Source organism: Schistocerca cancellata, chromosome 1 (assembly GCF_023864275.1).
Source record: "Schistocerca cancellata isolate TAMUIC-IGC-003103 chromosome 1, iqSchCanc2.1, whole genome shotgun sequence".
NCBI lineage: Eukaryota > Metazoa > Arthropoda > Insecta > Orthoptera > Acrididae > Schistocerca > Schistocerca cancellata.
The window spans coordinates 1,172,819,843-1,172,847,185 of NC_064626.1; the positions used below are offsets into that span (position 1 = coordinate 1,172,819,843).

The 27,343-nt window shown below is 46.1% G+C and overlaps 1 protein-coding gene and 1 pseudogene across 1 annotated transcript in view; both read left to right on the plus strand.

Moving 5' to 3' along the window:
- Positions 1 to 27,343, plus strand: part of LOC126094110 (ionotropic receptor 25a) — a 216,765-nt gene that overhangs the window by 102,585 nt on the left and 86,837 nt on the right. The window contains exons 9-11 of the mRNA XM_049908770.1: positions 5,598 to 5,825; positions 9,649 to 9,748; positions 25,931 to 26,108. Of these exons, the coding sequence (XP_049764727.1) occupies positions 5,598 to 5,825; positions 9,649 to 9,748; positions 25,931 to 26,108 (506 nt within the window). The remainder of the gene's footprint in view (positions 1 to 5,597; positions 5,826 to 9,648; positions 9,749 to 25,930; positions 26,109 to 27,343) is intronic.
- LOC126100374 (5S ribosomal RNA) lies at positions 18,125 to 18,242 on the plus strand (annotated as a pseudogene).

Below are 27,343 nucleotides of genomic sequence, written 5' to 3' on the forward strand. Positions count from 1 at the left end.
TTTACACACAGTGTAGGTGTCAGTTCCATTTTCTTACTGTAAAACCTACATCATTTTTCACTTTCATATATCTAGCCTCGCGTATTCGCAGAACACTCAATGGAAAAAATTTCCAAGTCGTTTGTCACCGAAACAAAACAAAATAATAAAATGAAGATTAAGAAGATACAAAAGCACAAAATATACTACTACTTTAACAAGAGTGGCCGCGGGGAAAAAAGGTTAACTTCAGAAGCTAGCAGACGACGACACAATGCCCCCTACTCAACATCACCGTCGAAACTTTCTTCCAGAGAATCCTTGACGACGTGGCGTGACGTTGTCGGCCTGTGTGAATGCCGCTACTTGAAATACATTATGGAATGTTTTGACGCGACGTGACGGCAAGTGTGAATTTATCTTTAAAGGTTTTAGCTATAGTAAATAGTGATAACAAATTGATGTACAATTTCATAAGGCTCTATTTTCCATAAGAATCAAGACAAACATGTAGTGCATTTCTATCTCAAAGAGGGAAACACATTTGATCTGTACAGATTGGTTGGTTTGTTCAGGGGAGGGTACCAAACAGCGACGTCATCGGTCCCATAGGATTAGGGAAGGATGGGCAAGGAAATCGGCCATGTCCTATCGAAGGAACGATCGCGGCATTTGCCTAAAGCGATTTAGAAAAGCCATGGAAAACCTAAATCAGGATGGAATTTTCTCCCTAGTCTGGTTTGAACCGTCGTCCTCCCGTATGCGAGTCCAGTGTGCTAACCACTGCGCAATCTCGCTTGGTGATCTTCACATTTCACTACATACGTCATCTTGCTAATAACATGTACTATGACGTGAACTCCACTTCTCTGTAACAATAGATCGTTTGGATATTATTGTTGAGAAGGCCTTCTGAGATGACACATTGATTTGCACATATTGTTGTCGGTTAGTGCATGTTCACGATAAATTTTTTTATGGTCTTCAGTCTAAAAACTGGTCTGATACAGCTGCCCACACTGGACTATCTTGTGTTCTTGTCCTGTCCCCTCTACTGTGCATAGGTAATGCAACAAACATTCCTTTGAACCTGCTTGGTGTAGCCAAAACTTTTTCTCCCTCTTCTCCTTTTTTCTCCTATATTGCCATCCGCTACCAAAGTGACGATTTCTTTTTGCCTCGGCATGTGTGCTATCAGACGACCCTCTCATTTAGTCAAGCTGTACTGCAATTTTTTTCTCCCTAATTCGATTCACTGCCTCTTCATCAATTACTCGGTCTATCCTAAAAAAACCATCCGACCACCGAGATTTACTTTTCTCGCAAATTCTCTAAATCGATTGCAGTATATGATACAATGGTTCTTTTACAAAGGACACGGCCGTTTTTCTTCCACATCCTATCGTATTCGACTTTGCGCTGCATACCTAATGGCGTCTTCGACGCATAAATAATGTACCTAAATCTTACTTCCCTCTTTTTTCGGTGTACGTTTGACAGCAAAAATCGAAGGAATTCAAAGACAAGGATTGGAACACATCGGTATAGCTCACAAAACAGTGGTATCCTATGGATACCTGTCGTCGGGCTCATGAAAATAAGACGAGTGAGATTAGGCTGCTTACGGAGGCATAAAACTATCACTTTCTCCTCGCTCCATCCGCAAATTGACGTGCTAATATTGATAGAAAGTAGACTGACATGCTCCGTAAAACTGCTTACAGAGTGTATCTAAATCTACATCTACATGACTACAATCGTTGCTAGAGGATTCACAGAACCACATTCAGACTATTTGTCTCCATTTCACTCTCGAAAAATACACGGGAAAATAAACATTTAAATGTTTCCCTGTGAGCTCTGATTTCTCTTATTTTATTAAAATATTCATGTCTTCCTATGTAGGTGGGAATTGACAAAACATTTTCGCATTCGGAAGAGAGAGTTGATGGTTGAAATTTCGTGAAAAGATCTCGCCGCAACGAATAACGTCTTTGTTTTAATGGTTGCCACCCCAAACCTGCATACCACGACCGTAACACTCTCTCCCCTATTATGTGATAATATAAAACGAGCTGTCCTTCTTTGAACTTGTTCATTGTCCTCCGCCAGTCTTACATGGTAAGGATTCCACCTATAGTGCGCAGCAGTATTCCATAAGAGGACAGCAAGCGTAGTGTATGCAATCTGTTTAGTAGACGTGTTGTATCTTCGAAACGTTCTGCCAATAAAACGCTGCCTTTGGTTCGCCTTTTCAAACTTTTTCTGTGTGATGGTACCAATTCAAGTTGTTCGTAATTGTAATGCGTAGGTATTTGGATGAAGTGACAATTTTTTTTAATTTCTGTGATTTATCGTGTAACCGAAATTTAATTGAATTTTAGTACTCATGTGGAGGGTTCTTTAGGTCACTTTCCGCTCTATACAGCTACTTTGTGTAAATCTTTTGCAGTTCGTTTTGATCCTCTGATGGCTTTAGGTAGATGGTAAATGACAGGATCATTTGCAAACAAACTAAGAGCACTGCTCACATTGTCTCAAATTGGTTCAAATGGCTCTGAGCACTATGGGACTTAACATCTGAGGTCATCAGTCCGCTAGAACTTTGAACTATTTACAACTAAGTAACCTAAGGACATCACACACATCCATGCCAGAGGCAGGATTCGAACCTGCGACCATAGCGGTCGAGCGGTTCCAGACTGAAGAGCCTAGAACCGCTCGGCCACACCGGCCGGCTTCGCATTGTCTCACAAATTGCTTATATACGAGGGCGTGCTGAAAAATATTGCCTCCGCATGTCTGATGTGAAAACTCTTGAAGCTTTTTAAATAAAACAATCGTTATTAACATTTTACGTCTTTATTCTTCGTGTTTGCGTAATTATTTCTCAACACAATCACTCTGGCGACAAACACATGTCTCAGAACGAGAAACCGGTTTATTGGCACCGTCAACCTAGAATGTTTGTTGAAGGGATGACAACCTCACCTCTGCTTGCATCGCTTCATCACTACCATCGAAGGTGTTCTTTAAATTTTGGAATCAAATGAAAATCGTATGGGACCAAGTCGGGACTGTGTGGATGATAATCGAATACTGTGAACCCATGGCGTCAGATAGTTGCAGATGTCGCAGCACTCGTATGTGATCTGGCATCGTCCTGCTGAAGGAGGAGTGCTCCGTGTGTGGACGAACTGTTCAAATTTCTGCTTTCAGCAACTCGAATACAGCACGCTGTTTCTCATGCACCGACATAGTTACCTTGTACACCGCCATCTTACACGCTACAATTCGGAGCCCTCTAGTCACAGAAGGATGCAACGTGGATCAACGAAGCGAGAAGTCGACCGAGAAATACGCTCGACAGGTAATACCTTAACCGATATTTGAAACAGAAAAAAATTTCGGAGGCATTACTTTTCAGCACAGCAACAGCAAAGGACCTATCGGGATTTTCGTTGAGAAACTTCAGATGCAACTTTGACTTCATTACATGCCTTCCCATCGATTTTCTAACAGTAGGTCCCCGTTTTTAAGAAGGGACGTCGAACAGATATGCAGATTTATAGACCTATATCTCTAACGTCGATCAGTTGTAGAATTTTGGAACACGTATTATGTTAGAGTACAATGACTTTTCTGGAGACTAGAAATCTACTCTGTAGGAATCAGCATGGGATTCGAAAAAGACGATCGTGTGAAACCCAGCTCGCGCTATTCGTCCACGAGACTCAGAGGGCTATAGACACGGGTTCCCAAGTAGATGCCGTGTTTGTTGACTTCCGCAAGGCGTTCGATACAGTTCCCCACAGTCGTCTAATGAACAAGGTAAGAGCATATGGACTATCAGACCAATTGTGTGATCGAATTGATGAGTTCCTAGATAACAGAACGCAGCATGTCATTCTCAATGGAGAGAAGTCTTCCGCAGTAAGAGTGATTTCAGGTGTGCCGCAGGGGAGTGTCGTAGGACCGTTGCTATTCGCATTATATATAAATGACCTTGTGGATAACATCGGATGTACACTGAGGCTTTTTGCGGATGATGCTGTGGTATATTGAGAGGTTGTAACAATGGAAAATTGTACTGAAATGCAGGAGAATCTGCAACGAATTGACGCATGGTGCAGGGAATGGCAATTGAATCTCAATGTAGACAAGCGTAATGTGCTGCGAATACATAGAAAGAAAGATCCTTTATCATTTAGCTACAATATAGCAGGTCAGCAAGTGGAAGCAGTTAATTCCATAAATTATCTGGGAATAGGCATTAGGAGCGATTTAAAATGGAATGATCATATAAAGTTGATCGTCGGTAAAGCAGATGCCAGACTGAGATTCATTGGAAGAGTCCTAAGGAAATGCAATCCGAAAACAAAGGAAGTAGTTTACAGTACACTTGTTCGCCCACTGCTTGAATACTGCTCACCAGTGTGGGATCCGTACCAGATAGGGTTGATAGAGGAGATAGAGAAGATCCAACGGAGAGCAGCGCGCTTCGTTACAGGATCATTTAGTAATCGCGAAAGCGTTACGGAGATGATAGATAAACTCCAGTGGAAGACTCTGCAGGAGAGACCCTCAGTAGCTCGGTACGGGCTTTTGTCAAAGTTTCGAGAACATACCTTCACCGAAGAGTCAAGCAGTATATTGCTCCCTCCTACGTATATCTCGCGAAAAGACCATGAGGATAAAATCAGAGAGATAAGAGCCCACACAGAGGCATACCGACAATATTTCTTTCCACGAACAATACGAGGCTGGAATAGAAGGGAGAACAGATAGAGGTACTCAAAGTACCCTCCGCCACACACCGCCAGGTGGCTTGCGGAGTATGGATGTAGATGTAGTCGTAGATCCAGTGGCACAGCTGAGACGATACTCCATAGCTAAGCAATTTGATTAAGAGCTGCTCTTACGAGGTACGGTGTCAAAAGCCTTCTGGAAATCTAGAAATATGGAATTCCCTTGAAATCCCCTGTCGATAGCACTCATTAATTCGTGTAAGTAAAGAGCTAGTTGTCTTTCACAAGAACGATATATTCTGAACCCGCGCTGGTTACATAAGAGTAGATCTGTTTCTTCAAGATATTTCGTAATGTTTTAACACGATATATGATCCAAAAGCCTACAGCGAATTGATGTCAATGATGTAGACCTTTAATTCAAAGGGTTCGAATCCTGCCTCGGGCATGGATGAGTGTGATGTCCTTAGGTTCGTTAGGTTTAAGTAGTTCTAAGTCTAGGGGACTGATGAGCTCAGATGTTAAGTCCCATAGTGCTTAGAGGCATTTGAACCTTTTTTTTTTTAATTCAGCGGATTACTTAATTTGCTTCCTTGTGTATTAGTGTGACCTGTGCAGTTTTCCAGCCTTTAGGTACAGGTCTTTCATCTAGCGAGCAGTTGTAAGCGGCTGCTAAACATGGATTTCTTTCATCAGGATACTCCAGAAAGAACCTAACTGGTACGGGGTATTGACCGGAAGACATGTATTTTTAAGTAACTTACATTGCTTCGCCACACCGAACGTATCTTCTTGTAAATGACTGATGTTTTTACCGGACAGTGTCCCATGAACACGTGATCGCCAGCCGTTGGTGTTGTATGGACACAGGGCGTGCCCTGGTCGTTCCCAGTGCGCGACGAGCAGACGGGGGCGCCCTTGGTGGGCCCGGAGGGCGAGCCCATCTGGGACGGCTACTGCATCGACCTGCTGAAGAAGCTGGCCGAGCCGACGCACATGAACTTCGACTACGAGCTGGTGCCCGCCAAGGACAACGACTTCGGCTCGCGGTCGCCCTCCGGCAGCTGGACCGGGCTCGTCGGAGACCTCGCCGTGGGGGTGAGCTGCTCTTCTCTGTCATCTGAATACACCAGTGTCGTGCGTGACAGCACGAAATCCAGAGATACGTAACAGTTGCTGTGAGCACTTTCTCAGATAGAACTTTTTCCAATTTGAGTCTACTGTCGTCTCAAAATATTTTCAGTTGAATCTGTCCTTTTTTATCAAAATATGGTGCTTTTCCACGCTGAAAAGTCCCACTGCTGAATAAACACCATTCACTCTGACATTCACAGCACACGTACTCCTCTCACGGACTAAAAGAATTAGTTTTCGTCTCCAATTTTTTGTATGATTTACGAAAAAAAATTAAAAGATTTCACGTCTTTTAAAGAGACTAAGTTTCCCAGTTCTAATCACATACAGTGTCACAATTTGATCAATACGGCTTTTTTAAAGCAATGTAATTGGAAAATAATAATATATGATTGGTTTCAATTAAAAGGTTAAGGGGGGTGGGACGTCAAACTGGCCGACTTGGAGCAGGAGAGGCACCACTGAACATTTTAATTTCCACTGTCTATACATTTACAAATAAATTCATAAAACTTTGTCAGCATGACCAGGAAGGATTCAGAATTCACACTCTTAGCAGTGGACGTTCGAAAACAAACAAAATAATTTTTTTACATGTGAAATTTCTTCATTTTTTTCACTTACTAATGGCAGCATTTGTTGTTGTAGGTACACTTTTCTTCATAAGTAAGAGAGATTCTTTGATGAATTTTGCACAGCATACAAACCATACTTAAAGGTGTATGGAACTCTAGAATTTTCCAAATCTATGGAAAACTGTGGTAAAAATTGAGGTAATTAACTATAAAATTTGTGTTTTTGCTAAACATGAAGTTTAAAATATAACAGTTCATTCGTTTTTTCATAAATTAAATAAATTCTAGAGTTTCATACACCTGTGAGTATGGTATGTATGCTGTGTAAAATTCATCGAAGAATCTCTCTAACTTATGAAGAAAAGTGTACCTATAGCAACAAATGCAGCCATTGGTAAGTGAAAAAATAATGAAATTTCGCACGTAAAAAAATTATTTTGTTATGTTTTCGAACTTCCACTACAATGGGTGTGAATCCTGAATCCTTCCTGGTGATTCTGACAAAGTGTGATGAATTTATTTGTAAAATTATAGACACTGGAAATTAAAATGCCCTGTGATGCCTCTCCTGCTCAGAGTCGGCCCGTTTGACGTCCTACCCCCCTTAAGCGCTAAACAAATTTAAATGATAGACTATATCTGTGGGACTGAGCAAGCTGGGAATGCAGAGATCTAAATTTAAAATACGATATTGGACTGCCTGTGTTATTCTAAATTAAGATGCACTCTTCCTTTCCACATGCATTCATGTCCAAAGGAACAATCCCTGCAACGACAGCAGCCGTTATGAAACACATTAAACGTATTCGCATTTGCGAATAAGGACAACCATCAGCTGTATAATGGAATTACGACAGTGAAAATTTGCGCTGGACCGGGACCCGAATTTATCGCTAGCGGTCGCCTTCCCGTTTGGCTGCCCGATCACGACTCATGCATGCGGGAAGGAACTTTGCATCGTAACCCGGAATAACACAGGCACTGCAGTATAGTATATATCCGCCGACACCGGGCAAGCGACTTTCAAGTACAATGTCTCACCTGTACGGGGGTATGCTTAGTGGTTGTACGAGTACAGACTGAAGACGCATGATTCACGACATATGGAAGTTTGGGTGTGGCCGTGAGTCGTGTACGGTTAGCCAAATGGTAAGGCGACCGCTCTCGGCAAGCTGGAAATCCGACTTCGAGTCCGTGTCCGGCACAAGTTTTCACTGTCGTCATTCCAATCTACAGCTGATGGTTGTCCATACTCGCAACTGCGAATACATTTAATGTATAAATTTAAAATGGTCACCTAGAGATAAACTCGAAAATAGCCATGCTCTTAGTAATCAAAATTATTCCTGATACTGATCCGCAGAAAAGCGTTTCTACTATTCATTTACCAGCTCTTTGCCAAGTACTCAGTATACACTGCCTGGCAAGAAAAGTTAAGCACCCAGAAACGGATAGGCAAGCGAAATTTATCTTCACGGATTGAAAGGGTATATGATTTTATTTCAGTGATAAAAAAATCTAATCAGATTTACAAACGACTTGCGATTATGAACCCACTTATCAGTATGGCGTTGCACCCCTTCTGCCATTGATGCGTGCACTGATTTGGTTGAGAAGGCAGCCATGAAGCAGTTGTATGCTCTCCTGACGCAAGCTGGTTCGCAGCTGTTGTAACTAGTCTTTGACAGCCTGGACACTGGAAATGCGACTCAATAGAGCTGTGAAGACGGGTTGTGTTGGGGTAGCATTTGCCAGCGAAAGGCAAAAGTCCTGAGTTAGAGTCCCGGTCCGGCAAACATTTTCTATCTGCCAGGAAGTTTCATCATAGATACCGTTTTCTTTGTAGTTAAAATAGGAAAATTTCAGTTATTTTTGTATAAAGCAGATTAAATATTGGATCAGTACGTTAGCCAGTCGCAGAATTACCGTGAGTTCGTTGTGTCAGTTCTCACTGTACAACATCGCCGTGAACAGCTTTGAAAATATCCGTCTCTCCCATGTGTGATTACACCGAAAGCTTCGAAATATTACAGTACACTTAATCTGAAAACAGTCGGATCTTTCGAAGGGAGATACTTCACTTGCCTATTAGTGAACATTAATATGCCTTTATGATGCGACATGACCACCACTGGAAACACTTTAAATGATACAGAAAAAACGGTCTTGCTTGCCCAAGATAGGTATCATCAGACATCTGGGGAAATTGCAACTGCTTTACCAGATAAGTATAAATTGCTGTTAAAGATAATAATAAACTAATAAATGAAAAATTACAGAAGAAGACGTACACCGATTGGACTATGGAGCACAGGGACACATTTCTAGAGTGGTGAGGGTTATAAATTTCAACTCGTAAAATATTGCATCATGACTGAGCTTACCGACAAAAACTCTTGCTAATCGTGACCGAGGCTCGCACGTAATTAAAATCCCATAGATCCTAGAGGTAACAGCCAGATAGTCACAGTCGGTGCTCATTGTTGATGAAGATCAAAAGTCAGAGAGTAAATAGCTTTTTCCAAGGGTAAATATTTTTCCCTATTTCGCGTAACATTCTTCAAACTAATAAGCGTTTTGTACTACACATTTTCTAAAGTAGCTTACGTTTTTCCCTAGTGTTCAACCTGTCTCCATACCAAATTTCATCGAAATCGATTCAGCGGGTTGGTCGTGAAAACGTAACGGAGAAAGTTACTTTCACATTTATAATACTAGTTTGGTTAAAGCTTTCAACTTCGATATTTTTTCCTTAATCTGATTTTGATTAAATTAATCCTATACGGTGCCACATGCTATGCCCAAGTTACCTGTGAAAACCTTGAAAATTCGTCTAGCAGCTTTAGAGAAGCGTGCTCAAACAGATACGACAGTTTCACAGATTTATGACTAGTATAGATATGGCAGATCCGTTACAGTTTGGTGTTTGCCATTGTCTCAAGTTCATTGAACATTATGACCCCGTACCTCCAAGTCTTTATTGAATTATTATTTTGAAGCATTGTTCCTAATTACTAACAAATCTATCTGGGCGGGACGGAAGTGTGTGAGATTCCATTCAGAGAGCATCAAGAAATAAAACGCAGCTACCTCTTTTACACGGTATTAGTTAGAGTGACAAGTAATTATAATTCTTTGTCCTCCATTATCGACGATGCAACATAATTAAAAACCGTTCGTCTTCTGACTCAGTGACATTGTTTCATGTTCAGGAGACAGACATGATCATCGCACCGCTGACAATGACGTCAGAGAGGGAAGAAGTAATAGACTTCGTTGCTCCTTACTTCGACCAGTCTGGCATCTCTATTGGTAAGTGTAACCATCTAATCTTGACTCTACTTACTAAATTTTATCGTGTAAAGACCTCATGACAACTAGAAATTTTCCTCACATCAATAAATTGATTTATGTTGTTCAGCGATTGGAGTGTTGAAGCGGTGATCGCTTCGAACGTGGCCGGTTCGAACTCCGTTAGTGGGAAGAGTTTTTGCTTGCAGTATTTGTCCGGCAGGGGGAGGGGAGGTGGTGGTCTGAGTTCTTGGTCGGTTGTCTTTCCGCCAGTGTCGAATATTAAATTCCAAACGACTCCATGGTATATGCTGCCGTGAGGGCATGTTGCATTGTTGATGGCGATTCATCTCAGAGTAGCACTTGCAACCAACTAGCTCAATCATTTGTTGGATCTATTCTACTTTCCGTCTTCTTTTGCAATATTTACCTTCTACAGTTCCCCCCAGTGACGTAAAAGCTATTCATTGTTGTCTTAACACATGCCCTCTCATGCTGTTCTTTCTTTTTGTTAGTGTTTCACACATGTTCCTCTCTTTGCAGACCCTACGGAGAATTTCTCATTTCTGATCTTATCATTCCACCAAATTCTCAACACCCTTCTACAGCACCAAATATCAAACGCTTCGATTCTCTTCTCTTCCGTTTTCCCTTCGGTCCATGATTCACTACCATACAATGCTGTGCTCCAAACGTAAATTCTTGAAAATTTCCTCCTCGAAGCCGATGTCTGATATAGCAGATTTCTTCCGGCCAGGAATATGCTCTTTAGTAGTGTTACGCTCCTTTTTATGTCCTCCTTCCGTCGTCTGCCGTATGTTATTTTGATTCCAAGGAAGCAGAATTGCTTAACTTCATCTGCTTCGCGGTTCCTAATTCTAATGTTAAGTTTATCGCCAATCTCATTTTTGCTACTTCTCATTTTTGTTCAATTTATTCTTGATCCATAGTGTGTGCTCATCAGATTTTTCTTCGTGAAGTGGTCCACACCAGCTTCTCCACGGGAGAACTAACAACCAGGTAGACAACGAACAACAGGTTTATTACTAATAACATAATTCACTCTTGTCAGTCTTGGAGCATAAATTCACAAGAAAGCAAAAAATAGGTTGACAATCGAAGTCTCTGTCTTACTAAACACCTCTGATAGTTTAAGCCAAAGTTGAACCGTTTGCCTAGAATGGCTAAAAATGGTTCAAATAGCTCTAAGCACTATGGGACTTAACATCTGAGGACATCAGTCCTCTAGACTTAAAACTACGTAAACCTAACTAACCTAAGGACATCACACACATCCATGCCCGAGGCAGGATTCGAACCTGCGACTGTAGCAGCAGCACGGTTCCAGACTGAAGCACCTAGAATGGCTAAGTCACAAAGAGTCAGAGCTGTAAGGACACCCGTTGAAGCTTCTGTATCTAAACAGAATCACTGTAACATGCCGAGATACCAAAATACGAGAGGTCCAGATGTCAAGAAGCCAAGTCTCTGCATAGCCAGGATGAAGACCGTTGGCAGCTCCACGTACCTCTGGAAGGTGGCAGCCCCAGATGGGTTGACAAGGTGCAGCTGCCGGTTACGAGCCGGGTAACGGCTTAAGTAGCAACGGGCGGATGAATCTTTCTCGAATTACTAGCGGCCTCGTAACGTAGCAGAGGCTCAGGTATTATCGCCTTGGAGGTGAAGTGATGCGGTAGCTTCTTGAGATATACCCTCACGAAAACCTTTGAGAGGGCAGGTAAAACACAGTGATCACACATTCGTTTCTTCTCAGCTTCGCGGCAATGTTTCGTTCACTCTCGATGTGTGAAGTTTTTTTTTGTGAGGTTTTAGGGCGCTCAACTACTGATGTCATTAGCGCCCAGTCACAAATGTAAGTGCACATATAATCTGGTAAAACTCAAGGGGGTGGGGGGGAACGCCAGAAAGTTCTTACAAAGACGCAGATAAAATAATTTAAAAAGTTAGATGTCTTTGGACAAGTCCGTCAAAGTAATAAAACGAAGAACACGAGCAGCTGCTCGAGCGTCATCAGCTAAAATTTCCTGTAAGGTAGATGGCAGAGACAGGACAACACGAGATTGATTAAAACGGGGACACGACAATAAAACATGGCGCACTCTCAATGCATGACCACAAAGGCACTGCGGGGCGGGGTCACCGGATAACAGGTAGCGGTGGCTAAAGCGGCAATGCCCAATCCACAACCTGGCCAAAATTACCTCCTCTCGCCGAGATGGTCGGGAGGAGGTTGTCCAAGCTGTTGGGAACGGTTTTATGGCCCGGGGCTTATTTTCTTGAAGTGACGACCAAGTATCCCACCATAATGACACGAGACTCTTACAAACAACCCCACTAATGTCAGACGGTGGGACACAAAGGGGGGCTGGCCAGGCAGGAGGACTGCAGCCTTGGCCGCAGCATCAGCAGCCTCATTCCCAGGCACTCCTACATGGCCTGGAATCCACATAAAGCTAACAGGAGAGCCACCATCAGCAAAAGAATGGAGGGATTGCTGGATCCGTTGCACCAAGGGATGGACCGGATATGGAGCTCCAAGGCTCTGAAGAGCACTGCGTGAATCAGAGCAGAATACATACGGAGAATGGCGGTGGCGGCGGACATACTGAACGGCCTGATAGAGAGCAAAAAGTTCAGCTGTAAAGCTCGAACACTGGTCGTCGAGGAGCCAATATTTAAAGGTGACGTCCCCGACGACAAAGGCACAGCCAACGCCATCGTCAGTTTTGGAGCCATCAGTGTAAATAAAGGTGTTACTGGCGAGTTGCGCACGAAGTTCGACAAACCGTGAGCAATACACTGCATCTGGAGTACCCTCCTTTGTGAGCGAGCTGAGGTCAAGATGAATGTGAACTGGAGCCTGGAGCCAAGGTGGTGTCGGCCTCTCACCCTCTCTGAAGGTGGTAGGGAGGGCAAAATCCAATTGTCGAAGCAGGCGACGAAAGCGGACTCCAGGGGGCAGCAGGGCAGACACATACAACCCATACTGACGGTCGAGAGAATCGTCGAAGAAGGACTGATAAGAGAGGTGGTCGGGCATTGACAACAGCCGGCAGGCATACCGACAAAGAAGTACGTCACGCCGGTAGGTCAATGGTAACTCGGCAGCTTCAGCATAAAGACTCTCGATGGGACTAGTATAGAATGCTCCGGTCGCAAGACGTATTGAGACGGCATAAGAGGGATGGCCGAGCAGACGAGTAGACGAGGCTCCCATAATCCAGCTTTGATCGGACGATGGACCGATATAAGCGAAGCAGGACAGTGCGATCCGCTCCCCAAGATGAATCACTAAGAACACGGAGGACATTAAGGGAATGTGTACAGCGGGCAGCCAAACAAGAGACATGTGGAGACCAACAAAGTTTCCTGTCCAGTGTGAGCCCTAAAAACTTCGTTGTCTCCACGAATGGGAGAACAATGGGACCGAGATGTAAGGATGGTGGAAGGAATGCTTTATATCGCCAAAAGTTGATGCAAACCGTCTTCTCTTCAGAGAACCAGAAGCCATTAACCACACTCCATGAGTATAGGCTGTCAAGACAACGCTGAAGGCAGTGCTCCAGGAGGCATGTTCTCTGGGCACTGCAGTAGATCGCAAGTCATCGACAGAAAGAGAGCCTGAGACGTTAGGTGGAATGCAATTCATAATTGGCTTGACCGCTATGGCAAAAAGGGCTACGCTCAAAACGGAGCTCTGAGGCACTCCGTTGTCCTGGAGGAAGACGTCGGACAATACGGAACCCACACGTACCCTAAACATTCGATCTGTTAAAAATGAATCAATAAAAAGGGGCAGGCGACCACGTAGGCCCCACCTGTGCATAGTGCGGAGGATACCTCCTCTCCAACAGGTATCGTAAGCCTTCTCCAAATCGAAGAACACAGCTACTGTTTGGCGCTTTCGCAAAAAGTTGTTCATGATGAACGTCGACAAGGTCACAAGGTGGTCAACAGCGGAGCTGCGTCGACGAAAGCCGCATTGAACATTGGTAAATAGCCGTCGAGATTCAAGAATCCAAACCAACCAAGCGTTAACCATGCACTCCATCACCTTACAGACACAGCTTGTAAGAGAAATGGGGCGGTAACTAGAAGAATGGTGTCTATCCTTCTCGGGTTTGGGTATGGGAACAACAACGGCCTCACACCAACGCATGGGGACCTGACCTCCGGTCCAGACGTGATTATAGGTATTAATAAGAAAGCATTTGCCTGCCGGAGAAAGGTGTGTCAGCATCTGAACATGAATGGCATCTGGCCCCGGAGCAGAGGACCGGGACAGCGCAAGTGCACATTCGAGTTCCCGCATGGTAAAGGGGGCATTATAATCTTCCATATTCAGCGAGTGGAAGGAAGGTCGCCGAGCCTCTTCTGCCTCTTTTCTGGGAAGGAAGGCAGGGTGGTAATGGGCCGAGCTTGAAACCTCCACAAAAAAGCGGCCGAAGGCATTGGAGACATCCACAGGGTCCACAAGTACCTCATTACCTGAAGTCAGGTCAGGTATCGGGGAGTGGGCCTTAATGCCCGACAGCCAGCGCAGGCCACCCCAGACGACAGAAGAGGGAGTAAAACTGTTAAAGTTGCTGGTGAAAGAGGCCCAACAAACTTTTTTGCTGTCTTTGATAACTCGATGACATTGCGCTCGGAGTCTTTTGTAATCAATACAATTCGCCAGCGTAGGATGGCGGCGAAAGGTCCGTAAAGCACGCCATCGAGCACGGATAGCGTCTCTGCAAGCCTCATTCCACCAGGGGACTGAAACGCGACGTGAAGAAGAGGTAGTATGAGGAATGGAACGTTCGGCAGCATTGATGATAACAGCCATGAGGTATTCGACCTGACTGTCACAGCTGAGAAAATCTTGGTCTGGAAAGGTCGCCAGGGAGGAGTAAAGTCCCCAGTTCCAGCTCGAGGGACGTGTGGATGGGGTGTGGTGCAGGAGACGAACGACACAGGGGAAATGGTCGCTCGTATAAGTGTCAGAAAGGACATACCACTCGAACTGATGGGCAAGAGTGGTAGAACAGATCAAGAGGTCGAAGTGGGAGTAGGTATGAGTAGTGTCCGAGAGGAAAGTTGGGGCGCCAGTATTGAGGCAGACAAGATTGAGATAGGTTGAAAACATCCACCAAGAGGGAGCCTCTCTGACAGGATGCAGGAGAATCCCAAAGGGGATGATGGGCATTGAAGTCGCCAAACAATAAAAACGGCGGAGGGATCTGAGCAATCAGGTGCATCATGTCAGCCAAACTAACTGCGGATGACGATGGAGTGTAGACAGTACAAACAAATAAAGTAAAGGCAGAAAGAGTAATACGGACAGCTATTGCTTGGAGTAGGGTAGTCAATGGGATGGGATGGTAATAGACATCGTCCTGAACGAGCAACATGACTCCACCATGAGCTGGAATACCGTCCACAGGGGTTAGGTCAGATCGCTCGGAGGTGTAGTGGGTAAAAGCAATACGGTCAGTTGGGCGTAACTTCGTTTCCTGGGGACCAATGACGAGCGGACAGTGGAGATGGAGGAGCAGTTGTAATTCCTCCCGATTAGATCGAATACCTCTTATGTTCCAATGTAACAGAGCCATCGCGAATCAGAGAAAGGGGGAACGAAATCGGTGAAGAATTGGTCACCTCGACGGCCGCAGAGGGTCAGGTTTCGAGGGAACATCGCTACAGCCGTCGGGAGGCGGGTCATGTTCCATCGAGTCGTCGCCAGCTGCGGCCACATTCCTGGATTGCGCAGGAGGGGCAGCATCGTCCGCCGACAACAGGCCAGCTGAGCGCCTGGCAGCAGAGCGTCCCAGCAAAACTGAGGACGGCTGGGAGCAGCGACTGTCGGATGGAGCATAAGACGAAACGCGCTGGAGAGGGGGATAAAGACTTCTTCTTTGAGGCCTTCTTGGAAGACCGATGAGTCACAGGGATGGTGGGCTGTGGGGACTGGACCTGAAGAAAGTCCTCACGCTCGGGGTCCTTTTTTGAACGCCGGACCTCGGAAGCCAGGGTCCATAATATTTCCCCGATGGATGCCTGAGAAGAGGATCGCTTCTCAGGCGGCAGTGGAGGAGGAGGAGGAGGAGGAAGGGCGGCCCCTGGGGCAGAGGGCGCAGGGGCCTTGAGGGAGGAGGATTTGGAAGGGAGGGATTTAGGAGGTGGAGGCTTAGACCCCGGATGGGGTGAGGAGGTGAAGGGGGTACAGCATAGGGGTGAGGATACTGCGGAAGGAGTGGACACGACCGAAGCAAACGACGTTGTCAACATCACGGGATGGAGGGGGTAATATTTCTTCCTGGCCTCAGAATAAGACAGATGGTCCAAGGTTTTCAATTCTTCTATCTTCTTCTCACATGTCTCACCAGTAGCACATCACCTTTACCTTCTCCGGGAGAACATCCCCCCTCGAAGGCGAGGATAAAGGCCCCAGTGTCGACGCGACGATCTTTGGGGCCACGCTGGACTCGCCGGACGAAATGCACGCCACGGCGCTCCAGGTTGGCCCTGAGCTCCTCATCAGATTCCAGCAGGCGGTCCCGATGGAAAATAATCCCCTACATCCTATTGAGCGCCAGATGCAGGACAATGGACACTGGGATGTCCCCTAGTCAGTCGCATGCCTGGAGCGTCGCCGACTGTGTAGCGGAGGTGGTCTTTATGAGAATGGACCCCGAACGCATTTTACGAAGAGCCTCGATTTCTCCGAAGATATCCTCGATACGCTGTACAAAGAACATGGGCTTGGAGGTGGCGAACGTCCCCCCATCGGTCCAAGAACAGACTAAATAGCGGGGGAAGTATTTCGCCCCAAGCTGGCGGGCCTGTCCTTCCTCCCAGGGAGTGGCCATGGGGGGAAAGGCAGAAGTACCAGAACCAGAGACAGAGACAGAAACAGATCCTTTCCTCTTAGAAAACGCGGCCGCAGGGCGACCTGATGTATGTTGACTCTTCATCTGCAAAACGTCCGCCCCTATACCACCCACTCCGACCAGGGACTCTCCCCACGGGCGCCACCCAGCCTCAGCAAGGGCCACCTGGCAGGATGACCATTGCCGGGAGTCCTGATGCACCAGGTAGACGGGCATCTAATCCTTGCCTGACATGGGGAGGGTGCAGCTCAGGTATTGGCAGTACGATCCCTGTGTTGTCAGGGGGCTACAACCTAGAGGGTACATGACAACCCCACCACAACGGGCTGGCTACCGTGCTGGATTTCGGGTGCCATGGAAAGTCCATCATGATCGTAGGTGCAGATGGGGACGCACTATGGACGTAACTTGTGCAACCCATCAGGTGTTTAGGCCCAAATTGATGAACAGTGGGTGCAGTTACGACGCCATTGCGATGATGAGTGCCAAGGTCTTAAAAGTCGAATTTGAAGTGGCGCTCTACATGATGAATAGCATTATGATATCTACATCTACATGGTTAGTCTGCCATTCACATTCAAGTTCATGGCAGAGGGTTCATCGAACCACCTTCAAGCTATTTCTCTAACTTTCTACTATCGAACAGCGCGCGGGAAAAACGAACACTTAATTCTCTCCGTGCGAGATCTGGTTTCTCTTACTTTATTACGATCTTTCCCCTATGTAGGTGGGCGGCAGCAATTTTTTTTTTCTCATTCAGAGGAAATAGTTGGTGACTGAAATATCATGAGAAGATCCTGCCGCAACGATAAACGCCTTCGTTTAATGATTGCCATCCAAATACTCGTATCGTATCTGTGGCACACTCTCTCTCTCTCTCTCTCTCTCTCTCTCTCTCTCTTTTTCTCTCTTCCTCCCCTCTCCCCTGCTCTTTCGCGGTAATACTAAACGAGCTGCCCTTCTTTGAACTACTTCGATGTCCGTCAATCCCATCATATGCGCATCCCATACCGCGCAGCAATACTCCAGGACGGACAAGTGTAGTGTAGGAGGTCTCGTTAGCAGATTTGTTGCATTTTGCATCTTTGGTTTGCTTTCCCCACAACATTATCTATGTGATCGTTCCAATTTAAGTTATCCGTTATTGTAATCTTAAGTATTTAACTGATTTCACAGCCTTTAGATTTATGTGATTTATATTTTACTAACTACCCCTTTGTAATGTAAAAGATAAGCCGCCATATTTGTACAGTGAATCTGCCGCCGAATCCTAATAAATTCATGTTTTGAGGTATCAACATCAAAGTCAATAAATGTTTACGTAACTGTTTCGAACACATGCAGCAGTCAATATTTTGAGATGCAGTAAAATGTATGTGTAAATAAATATACTGACGGAAAAAATCGTAGCATCAAGAAAGTGTTGTGCGACATAAACGAAAGTTGTTAGGCGTATTTCTACATCTGAAAGATGTCTTTTCATATACTACGCTAATCGCATAAGGCCAACGGCCTTGCCGCAGTGGTAACACCAGTTCCCGTCGGATCACCGAAGTTAAGCGCTGTCGGGCTGGACTAGCGCTTGGATGGGTGACCATCCGGTCTGGCGAGCGCTGTTGGCAAGCGGGATGCACTCAGCCCTTGTGAGACAAACTGAGAAGCTACTTGATTGAGAAGTAGTGGCTCCGGTCTCGGAAACTGACATACGGCCGGGAGAGCGGTGTGCTGACCACAAGCTCCTCCACATCCGCATCCAGTGACGCCTGTGGTCTGAGGAGGACATGGCGGCCGATCGGTACCGTTGGGACTTCATGACTTGTTCAGGAGGAGTTTAGTTTTTTAGTTTAGTTTAATCGCATAAGAGTAGCGCTAGCAGCGCCACTATGAGGATGCAAATCAGGTTTCCTTTAAATAGCCGCTGTAACGGTCGTGAGCGTTGGTTACCTTTTAGATTGGACGTGGTGAGCTGTTTTCAGTCAAGAATACCAACAGCTCACTGAGTTTGAACAGGTCGTGTAGTAGGACTACGAGGTGCTGCATGTTCCTTCTGCGATACTTCAGGAAGACTTGGCAGGAACATAGCTACTGTAATGACTACTGGCAGCGTTGGTCACTCTAATGTACAGTAGCAAGAAGACAGGGCACCGGAGAGTCACGTGACAGACACAACCGAGAGGGAAGACCATTGTGTTCAGCGTATGGCTCTGGTGAATCGTACTGCATCTCCAGCAGCAATTTGAGCAGCAGTTGCCACCACATTGACACAACGATCTGTTACAAATGGGTTACTTCAGCGACAACTTCGAGAAAGATGCCCAGTAGCGTGTATTCCACTGACCCCGTACCACCGCCATTTGAGTCTTCAGTGGATTCAAGCGAGAGCTCATTGGAGGGCAGAGTGGAGGTCAGTTGTGTTCTCTAATGTAAGCTGGTTCCGTCTCAGAGCCAGTTGTCACTGATGGCCGTGTGTTATTTAGAAAAGAGGTCATTTGAGGGCCTGCAAACAATCTGTCTGCATGCTAGAGACACTTGACCTCACCTAGAGTTATAGTCTGGGGTGCGATTTCCAACAATAGCAGGAGCACTCTCATGGTTATCCCACGTACCCCGACTGCAAATCTGTACGTCAATCTGGTGATTCGACCTGTTGAGCTGCCTTTCATGAGCAGCACTCCAGGGCGTGTTTTCCAATAGGATAACGCTCGCTCGTATATCGCTGTTGTAACCCAACATCCTCTAAAGCGTGTCGGCATGTTGCCTTGCCCTGCTCGAGCACCATATCCGTCTCCAATCGAGAAGATATGGGACATCATCGGATGACAGCTCCAGCGTCATCCACAAACAGCATTAACCGTCCCTATATTGATCAACCAAGTGCAACAGGCATAGAAATCCCAAAAAACTTACATCCGGCACCTGTACAGCAGAATGCATGTAGGACTGAGTGCTTGCATTCATCTGGGTGTTACACTGATTGTTAATTTACCAGCATTTCACATGTCTTATGTCGCGCTTGGCAACGGCCTTGCCGCAGTGGATACACCGGTCCCCGTGAGATCACCGAAATTAAGCGCTGTCGGGCGTGTTCGGCAGTTGGATGGGTGACCATGCGGGTCGCCATGTGCTGTTGCCATTTTTCGGGGTGCACTCAGCCTCATGATGCCCATTGAGGAGCTACTCGACCGAATAGTAGCGGCTTTCATCAAGAATACCATCATAACGACCCAACGCCCCTCCTATCCGCATCCTCCACTGAGGATGACACGGCGGTTGGATGGTCCCGGTAAGCCGCTCGTGGCCTGAAGATGGAGTGTTTATGTCGCGCTTACATTAATCTCTGATCTTGCAATATTAATGACTTAAACAAGTTACCTAGACAAATGCGTATCCGAAACTTAATTACTCTTCTGAGACCCCCGCTTAACCCGCAGGACATGACAGATAGTATAAAGTGTGGAAAGGGACCAAACTAAGGGGCTGTCAATTACACTCGAACATATAACTTTATTGTTTGATCAAACATTACAAGAGCCCCGAAAAAAAATTTTTAAACACACAGCTTTAATCTTTCGGACATAATTACCGGCTGAGAGCGACTTTAATTTAGAAACGGCTGAAGGCCAATAACTTAAAACCCAAGCTTAATCAGAAATTTAAAAGGGCAACCTTATCTTCAATCAGTTCTTTAGTTAGGCTGAAGTAACAAGTTAAATTCAAATCGGCTGAAGGCCTAACACCTAAAACTCCAAAACATTATTTAAAAAAAAAAATACCAAAGGCCTTACGTGAAACAGATATTTAAACTAGGCTGAAGGCCTTAAGAGAAAAACAACGCTAATTTTTTTAAAAAAAATCGGCTAGAAGCCATACAAGTACAAACAACGAGAAGAAATTAAAAAAAAAAAAAAGGCAGTCCACACAAAGGCGCTCAGATGTTCGAGGGTCGGCCTCTAATGCAAACACTAACGCTCGCTTAGGTGACACAGGTAGTCGGGCCAACCATTCACGATCCGATGACAACCCAACCGACAGAGAGTCAACGGACTAAGCGATAGGATAACGTATCTTTCGTGTCCGGGATCGGTGAGCATGTCATTCTCAATGGAGAGAAGTCTTCCGAAGTAAGAGTGATTTCAGGTGTGCCGCAGGGGAGTGTCATAGGACCGTTGCTATTCACAATATACATAAATGACCTTGTGGATGACATCGGAAATTCACTGAGGCTTTTTGCGGATGATGCTGTAGTATATCGAGAGGTTGTAACAATGGAAAATTGTACTGAAATGCAGGAGGATCTGCAGCGAATTGACGCACGGTGCAGGGAATGGCAATTGAATCTCAAATGGTTCAAATGGCTCTGAGCACTATGCCACTTAACTTCTGAGGTCATCAGTCGCCTAGAACTTAGAAGTAATTAAACCTAACTAACCTAATGACATCACACACATCCAAGCCCGAGGCAGGATTCGAACCTGCGACCGTAGCGGTCACGCGGTTCCAGACTGAAGCGCCTTTAACCGCACGGCCACACCGGCCAGCAAACGAATCTCAATGTAGACAAGTGTAATGTGCTGCGAATACATAGAAAGACAGATCCCTTATCATTTAGCTACAATATAGCAGATCAGCAACTGGAAGCAATTAATTCCATAAATTATCTGGGAGTACACACTAGGACTGATTTAAAATGGAATTATCATATAAAGTTGATCGTCGGTAATGCAGATGCCAGACTGAGATTCATTGGAAGAATCCTAAGGAAATGCAATCCGAAAACGAAGGAAGTAGGTTACAGTACAGTTGTTCGCCCACTGCTTGAACATTGCTCACCAGAGTGGGATCCGTACCAGATAGGGTTGATAGAAGAGATAGAGAAGATCCAACGGAGAGCATCGCGTTTCGTTACAGGATCATTTAGTAATCGCGAAAGCGTTACGGAGATGATAGATAAACTCCAGTGGAAGACTCGGCAGGAGTGACGTTCAGTAGCTCGGTACGGGCTTTTGTTGAAGTTTCGAGAACATACCTTCACCGAGGAGTCAAGCAGTATATTGCTCCCTCCTACGTATATCTCGCGAAGAGACCATGAGGATAAAATCAGAGACATTAGAGCCAACACAGAGGCATACCGGCAATCCTTCTTTCCACGAACAATACGAGACTGCAACAGAAGGGAGAACCGATAGAGGTACACATGGTACCCTCCGCCACACACCGTCAGGTAGCTTGCGGAGTATGGATGTAAATGTAGATTTAGACCTCGTAGCAATGGGAACAGCCCCTCAAACTCCGACCGCGCGTGGACGCCGCCAAGCCCCGGCCAGACACGCGCCACGGAGACTTTCTCGCTGCTCCACGCCAGACGCGGAAACGCTGAAAGGAGCAAATTACGTCAGCCGATGAGACGACCAACCGAACTACCAACCAACGGTCGTCCCGCTCCAATCTCCCTCCGTCGGACAGTTCATGTGTGTCACCAGCGATCGGCGAGCACTGGCTGTCCGCGCCTCAGCGGCTCTCCGTCCTCCGACTTCACTGCTGCTGCGTCCCCACTGCGCTGCTGCTCCGTCTCCGACTGACTCCCAGACACATTTTTTTTCCTTTATTGAATTTCAATTCCGCACGAAGGGGGCGGGCTGGCAGCAGCTTAGTATGCCTCTCTTCAGCCTACAGACTTTGTTAAAAAGATGAAGAGAATAAATAATAAAAACAGGCGATAAAATCGGAGAATTAAATAGTAACATGGCGAAAAAATCGTGGAACTTAAAACATAGAACAAAGAGATGATGATGCTAATAAAATACATACGAAGCAGACAGGTAAAACAATAAACAGACAATTAAAAAACACAGCGACCGTCTGGGTTCTGTTCGCAAAAGACAAAATTCACACCCAGCAACAGCATGGTTTCTGTTCGCAACACGAGAAAGACGAACAACACTGAACATTCACTGGAACACTGCACTAAAAAGTTAGCAAATGTGACATACCACAGCCGAGAGCAGGTGGGGGGAAAGTGGACAGATGATGGGAAAATAAAAAAAGGGAGGGAAGGAGAGGAAAAGCGAAGGGGGGGGGAAGCGGCAAAGGAGCCGATGGAGGATGAGGACGCATAAGAGGGGTGGGGGATGCTGGGCATATGCGACAGTGAGTGGGGCAGGCAGAGGAGGGGAATACAAAAGGACTCGGGGGGGGGGGGGGAGAAGGGAGGCAGGGAGAGGTTTGGAGGTTTGGTGGGGAGAAAACAGGATGGAAGGGGGGGGAAGAGGGAGCCCTGGGAAAAGACAGGAAAGGAGGGGGGTGACGATCACAGTTGATAGGAGTGGTAGATGGAGGGAGAGAGGGTATCATCTGGAAGGGGGAGTTGATGGAAACCACCTTGGGAAAGGAGATGTAGGATGTAGAGATGGAGGGTAGGGGGGACACAACAGTGAAGGCGTGACAGGGGGCGGGGACGAGAGAGGAGAGGAGCAACCAGGGGGTGAGGGGGATCAAGGCGGCGGGAGGTGTAGAGCAGGCTGTTCCAGCTCGTCGGCTCCGTTGTGAGCCGCGGAGCGCTCCCTGCTCCAGGGAGCCGTGTCGCTCGCTGTGACCATTCAAGTGGGCCGGCACGCCGGCAGGTGGCACGGCAGGCTGAGGCAGGCAGCAAGACAAGCGTTTTGATGTGCCAGTTGCGTCTTACAAGATCGACAACCTCATACTTTTAGCTCCTAAGACGTGGTGACATGCTACACCAGGAAATACGATGTTCAGGAAATAAATAAGAAACAACTGTTTTATAATAAATTGCATACTAAATTTATTGGGCCTCTGTAGCTTGACTTTCTTTTCATTGCAAGATCGAAAATATCAGGCGTCAAAGTGTTCACAGCGGTAATGCGGAGGATGGCCTTCATTGTTGCATCCTGAAGAAACGATCGTTCCTTACTTTTTACTCTTTTCATTGCTGAGAAAAGCTGCTCACAACAATACGTAGATCCAAACATGCCCATGATCTGAGCAGCACTGTTGTGAAGCTTGGGAAATGTTTTTTGCTGTAATGAACGATACCATCATGACAAATCCAACGTGTTGTAGCACCTGTCTTTCAACAAAGTTGAATTTTGCTAATCAATAATCTCCAAATGAAGTGATGATGACAAGTCATCGGGGGAAACTGAAAAAGGAATGCTGAACACCTTAAGTTCCATTTCCAAACTAGTGAGGTCTCGGAATCGTATTTCAAACGACGTGATGAGCTGCTTTAACTTTGCTTGGTAATCGCCGAAAGTAGTACCTTCAGGTAGTTTTAAAGAAGCAAGACGATTGAAGAACGTTAAATGTCCATTATTCATATGCCTCTCAAATAAACGTAACTTTTGCATGAACGCTTTGATCTGGTCGTGCATGTCATCTATTAGCTGCCCTTTGCCCTGCAATGACAGATTTACATTATTTAGATGCATAGTTATGTCAGCTAGGAACGCCAGCTCTGATATCCATTTTTATCTTTCAGAAAACGCATTTCTTCCCCTTTCATTTCGAGAAAAAGGGTTATTTCCTCACGAATGGCAAAGAAAACATCAAGAAATTTTCCCCGACTCAGCCAACGAACTGTACTGTGGTAAGGTATATCCCCATACTCCGCTTCCATATCTTTCATGAATCCTTTGAATTGGCGATGATTCATACCGTGACGCCGCACAAAATTCACACACTTCACGACATCTTTCATTACGCCACCTAGCTCTATTGTTTCAGCGCACAGTGCCTCTTGGTGAATAAAACAATGAAGAGTCAAAATGTCTTTCCCGAATTCGTCCCTGAGTTTATTTTTCAAACGAGAAGCATAACCTTGGTGACACCCGATCGTTTGTGGTGCACCGTCTGTCGCTACAGAATGGAGCTTATCCCACGGCAAATTCATATTGTCCACTGATTCACAAACAGCTTCAAAAATTTCACGTCCTGTTGCGGTGTAATCGAGTGGTACCACATCCAAGAGTTCTTCAGTTACTTGCAGCTCCACGCACAAAAACTGCAAGCTGAGCACAGTCCGATATGTCGGTGCTTTCGTCAAGCACTAGCGAAAATGCAACAAAGCTCTCCGCCTTTTTCCTGAGCTGTGTCTCTAAATCCGCTGCCATGTCTAGGATTCGACGAGACATTGTTTGCTTCGACAGGCAAACCCCTTCAATTGCCTGCACCTCCCTTGGAAACAAATATTCTGCAACGGCTACCATGCACGATTTTACGAGTGGTCCCACCGAAAACGGCTTGCCACTCGTCGCAATGATGTGAGCCACCCTGCAGCTAGCTCGAATTGCAGACTCAGTAGTGTTTTCTCCGCTCTCATTCACCTGAAAATTATAAACGCATTACAGATCACGAACTATGTTGCATGTTTTGATACCCTCCGTATTACGAAACCGTTTTTAAACTTAACGTCTCCTGGTATGTCGTTCTTAAGCCTGGCCACCAGTTCTCTGCGTGCAAGGCCTTCTACCTGATGGTAGTGCGCTGCGTGAAGACGTGTATAATGTCGTTGTATATTCGCAGAATTAATTACTTTATGACATACAAGACACTGCGGACGACCATCCCTCTCAATGAATAGAAAGGTATCCTCCAATAGAGGTACAGGTCTCCCGCGGCTAATCATAGCTGTCATTGAACACGGATTATTGCGTCAGTTGCGGCTGCATGCGGCCAGGGGGCAGTGAGTTCGCTTCCCCCTCCACGCGGGCTCCGAGCTGCCGCAGTGAGTGCTCCGGAGCGCTCCGGCTCCCTGGAGCTCGGTTGGAACAGCCTGGTGTAGAGTATGCGGATATGTTCGAGGAACAGGAGCAGATGGGGGAAAGGAATGAGGTCATAGAGGATCCGCGTGGGGGACGGGAGGCGTATACGGAATGCGAGGCGGTGTGCATGACGCTCAAGGATCTGGAGGGACTTATAGAATTCCCAGACAGACGACGGCCCGGAAATACTATCGATCGCTCCAGAGATGGTACGATAGTGCACTTATCGATACGCGCTGCTGCTGCCGCTCACGGGCAAGTAAGGCAGGAAGTTAGTTACGCCAGTAAATGGAATAAGAAAACGAGGCAGCAGTACCGTAATAGAAGATGACAAACAATAAATGGCGTGAACACGAGCCATGCAAGGCTCATCTTCATTAATTATTTTTTGGTGTTGCGATTTTTTCCTGTCAGTGTGTTTCGTTCAATTGCCTTTGCAAAACCTTAAAAGGAAGGCCCTTGTAAAAGTGGAAGTGGTGCTTACTTGGTTTTTGATGCATGGCTCGCTAACACTCGTTGGGCGGCGTGCGCAGTGATACGGAAGCCGGTGCGCGAGACGTCGCTGTTCAAGTTCATGACGGTGCTGCGGCTGGAGGTGTGGCTGAGCATCGTGGGCGCGCTCACCGTCACCGGCATCATGATCTGGCTGCTGGACAAGTACTCGCCCTACAGCGCCCAGAACAACAAGGAGATGTACCCCTACCCCTGCAGGTGAGTACCTCCCCACCAGCGGTCCGACCGGAAGTGTGGGAACTGAGGTTAGTATGGCAGGTAGGATGGACCACTTCGTGTTGCTCGGCTTGCCGTGAGACAGCGGTCGCATGTAGTGCTTCGAATAAAATTTAGACATCGCTCCGCCATTTGCTACAACTTGAATGAGCAGATGTTGGATTTGGGTCACAAATAAACTTTATTGGTTTTGAGTGTCGAAACTGGTGAATGGGGCAACTTTCACCATAGTTTTATAATGTTAAAGGCAGGAAGTTATATTACCATACTACACTACTGGCCATTAAAATTGCTACACCAAGAAGAAATGCAGATGATAAACGGGTATTCATTGGACAAATATATTATACTAGAACTGACATGTGATTACATTTTCACGCAATTTGGGTGCATAGATCCTGAGAAATCAGTACCCAGAACAACCACCTCTGGCCGTATAACGGCCTTCATACGTGTGGGCATTGAGTCAAACAGAGCTTGGATGGCATGTAAAGGTACAGCGACCCATGCAGCTTCAACACGATACCACAGTTCATCAAGAGCAGAGACTGGCGTATTGCGACGAGCCAGTTACTCGGTCACCATTGACCAGACGATTTCAATTGGTGAGAGATCTGGAGAATGTGCTGGCCAGGGCAGCAGTCGAACATTTTCTGTATCCAGAAAGGCCCGTACAGGACCTGCAATATGTGGTCGTTCATTATCCTGCTGAAATTAAGGGTTTCGCAGGGATCGAATGAAGGGTAGAGCCACGGGTCGTAACACATCTGAAATGTAACGTCCACTGTTCAAAGTACCGTCAATGCGAACAAGAGGTGACCAAGACGTGTAACCAATGGCACCCCATACCATCACGCCGGCTGATACGCCAGTATGGCGATGACGAATACACGCTTCCAAAGCGCGTTCATCGCGATGTCACCAAACACGGAGGCGACCATCATGATACTGTAAACACAACCTGGATTCATCGGAAAAAATGACGTTTTGCCATTCATGCATCCAGGTTCGTCGTTGAGTACACCATCGCAGGCGCTCCTGTCTCTGATGCAGCGTCAATGGTAACCGCAGCCATGGTCTCCGAGCTGATGGTCCATGCTGCTGCAGACGTCGTCGAACTGTTCGTGCAGATGGTTGTTGTCTTGCAAACGTCCCCATCTGTTGACTCAGGGATCGAGACGTGGCTGCACGATCCGTTACAGCCATGTGGATATGAT